This window comes from Arachis hypogaea, chromosome 3 (assembly GCF_003086295.3).
Source record: "Arachis hypogaea cultivar Tifrunner chromosome 3, arahy.Tifrunner.gnm2.J5K5, whole genome shotgun sequence".
NCBI lineage: Eukaryota > Viridiplantae > Streptophyta > Magnoliopsida > Fabales > Fabaceae > Arachis > Arachis hypogaea.
The window spans coordinates 142,872,775-142,883,763 of NC_092038.1; the positions used below are offsets into that span (position 1 = coordinate 142,872,775).

The 10,989-nt window shown below is 37.8% G+C and overlaps 1 protein-coding gene across 1 annotated transcript; it reads right to left on the reverse strand.

Annotated features, from left to right (window-relative positions):
- Positions 1-2,995: 2,995 nt before the first annotated feature.
- LOC140183671 (uncharacterized) lies at positions 2,996-5,962 on the reverse strand. The gene has a single exon (XM_072232140.1). The coding sequence runs from the start codon at positions 5,960-5,962 to the stop codon at positions 2,996-2,998; it is 2,967 nt and encodes a 988-aa protein (XP_072088241.1).
- Between the last annotated feature and the right edge of the window lie 5,027 nt (positions 5,963-10,989).

The following is a 10,989-nucleotide window of genomic DNA, read 5'->3' on the forward strand; positions in this document are numbered from 1 at the left end:
GAGGAGGACTTGGTTATTGACTTTTTATTGAAGAATTTTGCTGCTGGTGAATGTCTTTCAATCCCTGAGATATTGGGTTTTGAGAAAGATAATGATGGGGAGGGGTTGCAGAATTATATAGGTAATAAATGTCTGTATTTTCAATGTTAGTCTGATTTTGAGGATTTATCTTGTCTTGTTTTGTGTTTTGTTTACAGGAGGACGTCTTCCGCATCTGACTTCGTCTCGCCTTCAATCCTTCCTTGATAAGAAAAAGGAGAAGAGTGTGGGTGCTTCTGTGCTTTTCAAGGCCGGTGAGGATGGCGCTGCCTTTTCAACTGCGCAGCCAGTGTCTTCAAAGAGAAAAAGGGATGTGCCTAATGATTCGTTGGAAGTGGTTTCTGCGGAGTGTAAGGCTGTTGCCGAGGTTTTATCATCTGTTTTTGATCGTCAGCGAAAACTTCATGGTTTCATCCCTGGGGCGAATGCTCATTCCCTGTGGACTGGTCAATTTCCCCTGGCTGAGCTTTCTGATAGGGTGTCGCAGTACCCTGGGGATATGATGCTCACTCGTCGCGCTGGCTTAGAAGCTTTAGGGAAATATGTCCAAGTAAGCTTTCCTTCCTTCTTCTCCTCTTCTTTCTTCTCCTCTTTTTGTTTTGTTTTTTATGCTTGTTATTGGTAGGTTGTTGCTGCTCGTTTATTGTGTGTTGGTCGTACGACCGAGTTGCTAGGAGCTGGGCAGGTTGATGCTGAGAAGTTTGCTACCTTGGAGCGCTTAGTTAAGGAGAAGGAGGGGGTTATCATTGACTTGGCTGCTAAGATGAAGGAGAAAGAGGATGTTGCCGCTGATGTTGCTTTGAAGTTGAATGAGAAAGAACGAGAAGTTACTCGTCTTCAGGATCAGATCAGATTCCTTCAAGCTGAGATAAGGGAGAACGATAAGACCAAAGGAGAGATGACTGCTCGTATTCATGAGCTTGAGGATCAAGGCATTGAGATGTTTACCTTGGGTTTCGACCGAGCTGTTTCTCAGTTATCAATATTTGCCCCTGAGTTCGACGTTCGTCAACTTGATGTGACGAAAATTGTAATTAATGGAAAGCTTGTTCAGGACGAGGTTAATGAGGATCATGATGAAAATGTTCCCCCTCTTTGAATATCCATCTTGTAGAGTAAATGGAACTTATGTTTTGTATTTTGTAAGTACTGATGTCGGTTTTGACATCCGACCTTTGATATTATCATTCCGAGCTTATGTCTCGGGTTTGTTTTGGTACATGTTTTAGTAATTCAGCTTTGATGTTTCTTGATTTGTTGGATTTTTTTTTGTAGAAAATAGATAGCATAATGATTGTATGATATTTGAAATTGTTCCTCATATTTGAGGGTTGTAGGATGGTCGGCCTCGTTAAAACCTACCCGAGTAAACCCTCCTTAGGTAAAAAACCTCGTGGTTAGGAAAAAGAGTACCTGGCCACCCTACTTGTTTACAGTGGTGTTATCAACTATAATAGTATTTTAATGACGAGATGTTCCATGTGTTTGGCATGGTTGTCCCGTTCAAAGTTTCTAAGCGATAGGCTCCTTTGCTGATTACTTTAGCGATTCGGAAAGGTCCTTCCCATGTTTGTGCTAGTTTTCCGTGGCCTGGTGGTCTTCGGACTTCTTCTAGTTGTCTGAGAACTAAGTCTCCTTCTTCAAGTGTTCTTCGTCTGACTTTCTTATTGTATTGACGTTTCATGGCTAATTGCATCGATCTTTGCCTTAGCTCTATTAGATGACGTTCTTCGTCAATGACATCAAGCTCGGTGCGCCGAGCTTGTTTGTTAGTGTCTTCACTGAAATGTTCGGTTCGCGTTGATCCTTGGCCGAGTTCTAGGGGGATCATGCATTCAGCTCCGTACACTAAGCGGAAGGGGCTCTCCTTTGTTGTTGATTGTGGAGTTGTGTTATAGCTCCACAATATTTCTGGTATGAGCTCGGCCCAGTAGCCTTTGGCCTCGGTCAATTTCTTCTTAAGAGCCTGCAAAATTACTTTATTAGCTGCCTCTGCGAGCCCGTTAGTTTGTGGGTGCTCGACAGAGGAAAAATGGTGTCTGATGTTCATACTAGTTAAGAAAGTAGCGACTTTTTTATCAGTAAATTGCCTACCGTTATCAGAAACAATTTCTCTTGGTAAACCATATCTACAAATGATAAATTTCCAAATAAACTTTTGTACCTTGTCTGAGGTTATTTTTGCGAGTGGCTGTGCTTCTATCCACTTTGTGAAATAATCGACAGCTACTAGAAGAAATTTTACCTGCCCTGGTGATATGGGGAATGGTCCGAGGATGTCCATGCCCCATTTGTGGAATGGCCAGCTGACGTTGGTCACGTGTAATGTTTCTGCCAGACTGTGCATTAATGGCGAGCACTTCTGGCATGATTCACATTTCCTGACCTTGTTTATGCAGTCCGACCTTAAAGTCGGCCAATAATACCCTGCACGTAAGATTTTTGCTGTTAAGCTTCTGCTTCCGATGTGGTGTCCACAGATGCCTTCGTGAACCTCATCCATTGTTATTCTGGTATCATCTCCTGCTAGGCATTTGAGTAGTGGTCGGGAGAAACCACGCTTGTATAGGTCGTTCCCAATTAAGGTAAACTGGGTTGCTTTCCTTCTAAAAGATCTCGGATCTCCTTCTGGTATGACCCCTGTCTTCAAGTAGTGTATTATTGGAGTTCGCCAATCTTCTTCCTCTGACAAATTCAGAACATACTGCATATCTAGACTTGGTTTTGTTAGTGTGAGGTGTGTCAAATTCTCTGGTTGTTGATCTTCTCTGTATGTTGCTAGTTTTGATAATATGTCAGCTCTGCAGTTTTGTTCTCGTGGTATATGTGTGATTTCGAACTTTTGGAAGTTTTTTATTATGTTTTTAACAATATGTAGATATTTTTCTAGGAGGGGATCTTTAGTTTGGAAATTACCTGTCACCTGTTGGACTACGAGCAAAGAATCGCAATATACCTATAAGCTCGGCACTTGGATTTCCTTTGCGAGCTTAAGTCCTGCTAGTAATGCCTCGTATTCTGCTTGGTTATTTGTTGCTTGGAACTGAAATTTGATTGACTGTTCTGCATGTACTCCTTGTTTATCTTTTAGTAGTATTCCTGCACCACATCCGTTGTCATTGGACGCTCCATCTACGTACAATTTCCATGATTTTGGTTCTTCTTCATTTGTAAATTCTGAGATAAAGTCGGCCAAGGCTTGGGCCTGTGGGGATCCTCTGGATTGATAAGTGATGTCGAATTCTGAGAGTTCGACTGACCACTTTGTCAGCCTTCCGCCTAAGTCGGGTTTGGCTAAAACTTGCCGGAGTGGTTGATTAGTCCGAACTATAATTCGGTATTCCTGAAAGTAGTGGCGCAGCCTCCTAGCTGTGATAATTAACCTAAATGCTAGTTTTTCAATCATCGGGTATCTTGTTTCTGCACCATGTAGGACCTTACTTATGAAGTATACTGGGTGTTGTTCTTTGTCATCTGTTACAAGTACTGAACTGATTGTGTTAGTTGAAATTGAAAGAAATAGGTGTAGAGGTTTACCTTGCTCTGGTTTTTTCAATATTGGCGGCGATCCTAAGGTGTTTTTGAATTTTGTGAAGGCTTCTTCACATTCCTTCGTCCAAGTAAATTGATCCGACTTCTTTAAGGTATTAAAGAAGTGATGTGACTTTTCTGCTGCTGCTGGTAAGAAACGAGAAAGAGCTGCTAACCGTCCTGTGAGTTGCTGGACTTCCTTCTTGTTCCGAGGAGACTGCATGTTGATTACTGCAAGACATTTGTCGGGGTTTGCCTCTATCCCTTTGTTTGTTAGTAAGAAGCCAAGGAACTTGCCTCCTTTGACTCCAAAAGCGCACTTGTCTGGATTCAGCCGCATATTATGCTTTCTGAGTTGTCCGAATATCTCGTTCAGGTCGTGCTTGTGCTGTTCTTCAGAGGTCGACTTTACGACCATGTCATCTACATATATTTCGATATTTCTCCCAATTTGATTTTTGAAGACTTTGTCCATTAGCCGTTGATATGTTGCCCCCGCGTTCTTTAACCCGAAGGGCATGACCTTGTAGCAGAAATTTCCTTGATCCGTGACGAATGCCATTTTTTCTTCGTCTTCTAGGTGCATGAGAATTTGATTGTAGCCTGAATAGGCATCCATAAAGCTAAGTACTGGAAAACCCGAGGTGTTATCCACCAATCTGTCTATGTTGGGGAGTGGGTAGCCATCCTTAGGGCACGCTTTGTTTAAGTCGGTAAAGTCCACGCACATGCGCCACTTTCCCGAGCTTTTCCTCACCATTACGATGTTTGCCAACCATGCTGAGAATCGGAGTTCTCGGATAAAGCCTGCTTCCAATAGTTTTTTGGTTTCCACCTCGGCTGCCTTTCTTCTTTCATCTCCCAGATTCCTCTTCTTTTGTCGTATAGGTCGGGCGCTAGGGTTGACGGGCAGCTTATGGCAGATGAAGTTAGGATCAATACCGGGCATGTCTGCCGGTGTCCATGCGAAAAGATCGGCATTTGTCTTTAGTATTGTGACAAGGTCGGCCTTATGATCTGCAATGAAAGCGGAACCTATGTTAGTAAATCGTTGATTCTCATCACCTAATTTTACCTTTTCAAGGTCGTCCATGGGTGTGGGACGACTGTTGTCATTTCGAGGGTCCAATTCCGCCAGAGTTGGTATGTCCTCGGAATTGTATACAGTGTGAATCCGAGGCATTTCTTCCTTTTTTACTGCTTTGAGGCTTGCGTTGTAGCATTGTCTTGCTTCCTTGTGGTCAGCATATACTGTCCCTACGACATTGTTCTGCAAAGGAAATTTCACACAAAAATGAACAGTTGAAACAATGGCTCCAAAAGCGTTAAGTGATGGACGCCCTAGAATGATATTATAAGGGCTGGGACAGTCGACTACTAGGAATTGGATGTCAAGTGTTTTGTTGTATGGAGGTTCTCCAATTGTTGTTCTTATCCAGATATACCCGGATACCGAAACCTTTTCCCCGGAGAACCCTACCAATTCTCCGGGTGATGGCTGTAGTGCGTTGTCACTAAAGTGCATCTTTTTGAAGGTTGAATAGAAAAGGACGTCGGCACTGCTTCCTGGGTCGAGTAGGACCTTCTTTACTGTTAATTCTCCCATGTGAATTGAGATAACAACTGGGTCATCTAAGTTCAGACAGGTTGATTTGAAGTCGGCCGTGCTGAAGTTGATGCGAGAGATCGGAGTTGATGTTTGTCGTTCTGGCTGAGATTCTTCCATTGCCATCATTGCTCGGTAACTTCTTTTTCTTGCCGAGGTAGTACTCCCCCCGCCAGCAAAGCCTCTTGAGATGTAGTTAATAATTCCTTTGGATGGGGGTGTTTCGACTTGTTTATGCCTGCTTTCTCTTTCTTCTCGTTGCTTTCTTGTTGAGACGTATTTGTCTAGGAGTCCTTGTCTGGCCAGCCTCTCCAGCAGATCTTTTGCCACGATGCACTCATCTGTTGTATGACCGAACTTTTGGTGAAAGGCGCAGTGCTTGCTTTTATCGACATATTTCTGATCTTGGTACGATCCTGCCCGGACTGGTGGTTTGATGAATTTATTGTGCAGAATTTCTTTGATTATGTCTTCCCTCCTTGTGTTGAATTTTGTATATGTGTCAAATTTTGGTGCTAATTTGAATGGTTTTCTGATGTCTTTGCTTGAGGGCCATTGAGGCCTTTCTTCTTCTTTTTTGGTTGGCTTCTCGCTCTTTCGTGCTTCCCTGAGTTCTTCAATTTCAATCTGATCCTGAGCTTTTTCTCGGAATTCTTCCAGCGTTTTCGGTTTTGCTACTGCTATGGCCTCTTGGAACTTTCCAGGGCGGATACCACTTTTGATGGCGTGCAGCTGTACTTCGGGGTTAAGGTCGGGGATTTGCATGGCCGCCTCTGTGAACCGCATCATGTACTCCTTTAGGCTTTCGTGTTGTCCTTGTTTGATCGTGCTAAGATAGTCCGAGTCTCGTACGTAAATTTTAGATGCTGCGAAATGGTTTATGAATAGTTTAGCGAACTCGTCAAAGCTCGTTATTGATCCTTCAGGTAAGTTAGAAAATTATAATAAAGCGGCTCCATCTAAAAAGGTAGGGAATGACCGACACAATATGGGATCGGAGTCGCTATTGAGAAACATCATTGATTCAAATTTTGTAACTTGGATTTTAGGATCTCCGATCCCCTTGTATGGCGTTAAAGTCATTGGGAGTGTAAAGCCCGTGGGCATTTTGAAACCCATTATCTCTGCTGAAAAGGGGTTTGTTCGTCGTCTCGTCGTTTTGGGATTGGTTTCTCCCATCTTCGCGTTTGACTCTGATTGATGTTCTTCGTGTTGGTCAGTATTTGCTTTCTTATTGGCCTTTTGCTCGTCGTTATCCTGTATGGCCTCCAGAAGCTCAGCCATTCGTTGGTTTTCCGCTAACAAGGCGGCATTTGCCGCCAACAGGTCGGCATTGTTTGGATTGGTCGAGGGTGTTGCCGAGCGATCCGTCATGGTTCCTGAAAAAAGAAAAAAGGGAAGAGGAAATATGGGGCCAATGTAGTGCTGTTAGCTCGAAAAAATAATCAGAAAACAAAGTGAGGCGCTTGGCCCCATGGTGGGCGCCAATGTTCCGGTAAGGACACACGTCTCCGCGTTATAGGTCGGATTCCGCCTGCTGTTGGGAGGAGAGACCTGGTCGGCAGCGGAAAATGCCTTGCTTGAACACGAACCGAGAGGGGTACCTGTAAAAAGGACTCCGACGCTCAAGTTAGAGGAGAATAAAAAATATCAATATTCAAATATGAGCGTGAGATGTAAGTATTGAAGTGTTGCTACTTGAGCTGAGGTTCATTGGTTTAGAGGTTTCCGCTTTATAGGTCTATGGGCGGTTTCCATTAGATGATTTGCTGGAGTGAATCTCGGCTTATACCGAGATTCTTGGTGATTATTATTATGACGTGATTATCTGTTAGTTACTTGTTTGACGTGGCTAGTGTTATCTGAGATATAGGTTGGTAGTTCCGATTTATAGGGTACGGTACAAGACCTGTATAATTTTTTACATTTTTTTAGTTTACATAAAATGTTTTTAAACTTTATAATGTTTTCTGTAAATATTATTATTATTATTATTATTATTATTATTATTATTATTATTATTTAATGAGCAGTAATTATTTATTTATCAATTGTATGATAATCACATGCTCGTCTAAGAGTTACTCATATATATATATATATATATATATATATATATATATATATATATATATATATATATATATATATATATATATATATATATATATATATATCTGTTTTTTCGCGTGATTTTCAGCTTTTGTAACTAATCTGATATTATTATAATATAGATTTTGCTATTAAAAATCATTAATCTCGTACCAATTATTAGTTTTATTACAATAATACTGTTAATAATTCATGTCAAATTTAATCATAATTTTTACATAATTAAAACTTACCATTTATCATTTTCTATTTAAAGAATAAATAGATAATAAAAATAGATCTTCTCAATTATTTTATGAAGTGTGATATTTTATTTTATATTTTTTAAGTGAGATAAAAAAATTAAAAATATTAAATAATATAAAATTATACTTTACAAAAAAATAAAAATATCTATTTTTCTATAATTAACAACCTAACTAATACTTAACTAATCTTTACCTAATTCTTTTAGGAATAAAATGTGCTTTATTTTCTACCCTTTTGATCATTTTCATGTCGCTAATGCTCGCCATAAGAGTGGCATATTCCATAATATTGGTTCCATGAATCCTATCACATTATTTCCGTGGACAAGAAAAAAAGGGGTCCACCCTACATCCTCATCAAAGGAGATAGTGATGAGATCCTCTATGCGGAGGCTAAATCAAAAACCAAAGCCTATTATATAATCGTGTTTATTTGGATGTTATTAAATTAATAATTTTTTTTAGAGTAAAGTATTGTTTTTGTCCCAACGTTTGGGGTAAATTCTATTTGTGTCTCTAACGTTTAAATCGTCATATTTGTATCCCTAACGTTTGTAAAAGTGATTCAATGTTATCCTGCCGTCAATTACACATCATGAGCGCTTTAGTTTGAGTTTTAAAAATCTCTTATTGAAGTTAGAATACAAATGTCTGGGATAGAATCGATGATCTACTCCAAAAAATAGCTCATCAAATGTTGAAACTAATTCCTACAACATTTACATAATTCACTTTTCTAGGGACATAATTGAATCTAAACACAAATAGTGGGTATAATATTAAAATCTACCACATTCAAGTGAAACCTAATTGAGAATGAATACATTCAAGTGAGAATAATTGAAAAATATAATCCGATTTGTTAGTATAATTGATAGTAGGATAACATTGAATCACTTTTATAAACGTTAAGGATACAAATAGGACGATTTAAACGTTAGGGACACAAATAGGACTTACCCCAAACGTTGAGGACAAAAACAATACTTAACTCTTTTTTTTAATAAATTTTTTTAGTACATTTGAAAAATTTTAAAAAGTATTTGAAAAGTTATAATTTATATTTTTTTTAAAAATATTTTTTATATTATTATATTTAAATATAAGTAATAAAAAATATTCTTTTATATAAAATATTTAAATATAAAATTATTTTTATTCTTTTAAAATATATTTTTTAAAATAATTAAAAAATATATATTTTAAAGTTTACTCAAACAAATCTATTGTGCCATGACACCATATCGACACGTGGTGCCGATCTACCATAGGTTGTCTCCACTGCATACGAAAACGTTGTGTTCGCATGGGACCAAACCAAAGTTGGTTTCTTCGACCATGAAATGATCAAAGAGATGTTCTTGAAATCATGTAGTGGAGGATTTGATGTTGTTGAGTTGAATCCATCCATGTGTTGTGTGGTATAGGAGGTTAAATATAGAGTGATCAAACCCGGTATGTGGTAATTCTTTTGAAGGATTATTAGGTTTCAAACAAAAAAATTACTCCTTTTTATTTTTAATATTTAAATTTGTGAGACTGATTAGTTTTTTTGTCAATAAATTTTTTTTAAAACATATTTATATGACACGTTAATCACTAATATGTTCTCTATTTAATTTTTATAAATAAAAATAGTTTAAAAATTATTAATATTTTTTAGTTTTACACAATAAATTTAGCTAATGTATTTGAAAAAGAATAATAAAAAATAAAAATAAAAACTAAACGACCAAGATAATTATTCTTAAAAGACAACAAAGACTCCCAATAAAAAAGAATTTATTAATCGTAGTTGATTCTCAATGGATAAATCAACCATTTAATATGCTATATAGGCTTACTCCGTTAATACAACTAGAAAATATTGACAAATGAGCTAACTAGTCTCATCAAAATAAAGATCATAAATTGAAAAATGTATTTTTTTTAATTGATGACCTCGTTGTCTTTTGAAATAATTGTCAAGAGCCATTTAATTTTTTTTTTCTCTTAAACATGTCAAGGGATGAAAAATAGGCTTTTAACACCATTCTTAGATAGATATCCCTAATTAATTACTTTTGGTTTTCTGGGATTGCTTATTAATTACGTTTATCATATATAACCAAATATGTCATCATAAGGGATCAAGGTCTTATTATATAAATAACAATAGTATTAGAGACACAGTCATATGATGCTGATCTAAATATCCAGCAGACATCATAGAATAGGTTATACAATGTTTACATATCCATTGACATAACAAAAAAAATGCAAATTTTTTTCAGCTTCTTAACCTGTGTTTTGCATGCCAACAGCAATACCCTTCATTGTCAAGATAAGTGTGTCCTCCAAACCAGGAGCATACTCACTTTTTGGGTTGAGTTTCACAAGTTCTGCAGCTGGCTTGCTTGATTCCATGAATTCCTTTGACAAATGTGGCCTTAACTTGACATGGTAGTCGGGGTCGCGGATTCTCTTCAACGTGTAGGCTTGTAACACATTCAGGGTTGTGATGAGTCGCGAAGACGAAGCCTTTGCTTCAAGTAGGGGTCACCTTCAAAAAGATCCCTGTGCCCATCAACCGACAATATACCTTCATTGTGCCTTAAATTTGAGGTGACTTCAAGTGAACGCACAATTTCGTCGACATCTTCAGCACTCGCCACGTCTTCTGATGTGATATCAGGGGATTGGTTCTGTCCCATGGGAAATTCATCATGCTACAGAGAAAGCTTAGCTACAGAGCACAATTTGAGTTATTGATTCTTGCTCAACATTATTATGTAGCACCCTCTATATAGCAAGAGTCCATAGTTCTTGTACAAAAAGCTCCAACTTAAAAATGATACAATAAGAAAAAGCATAGCAGACACAATGAAAAGTTTACTTGTGAGATTTGCAAGTCCAACATCAGTAATCTGTCGGGCGTCCAGATTAAGTGATTTAAGATTTGTCAGTCCTGATAGTCTTTTCAGGCTTCAAATCTTCCAGTTTGTGTAAACCTGTATAAAAGTCGGAACCATATATAATCAACAAATGCATCAAATGGAAATGTACAAGGATAAGAGAAGAGTAAACAAACAAAACTCAAATGACAACATGTTTTTTCAAATAAAAAAAAAGAAAAAAGAAAAACAAATTAATGACTGTATGATAAAGTACATATTGTCAAATATTTTTTACTAACAGCTGGCAACTGAAAAATAGCAAACTTAGTTACAGAACTTCTTGCAGTCAAATCAATAGCACCCTGAAATTAATCAGCAAGAAACCAAAACTAAAAACCTGAACAATAGAACACCTTGATCGAGGATTTTTTTTTTAAAAAGCATAAAGAAAAAGAAAAAAGGTGACAATGCAATAACGACTTATGTACCACCTTGTGGTCATAGAGCATTTGCTCGTGAAGAATACAACCAACAAGTTTATAAACAACACAATAATTTGACCGGGTTTGAATTTTTA

What these genes read in the sequence shown, in the direction of transcription:
- LOC140183671 (XM_072232140.1), bottom strand. Translation starts at nt 5,962, where the DNA reads ATGCGGTTCACAGAGGCGGCCATGCAAATCCCCGACCTTAACCCCGAA.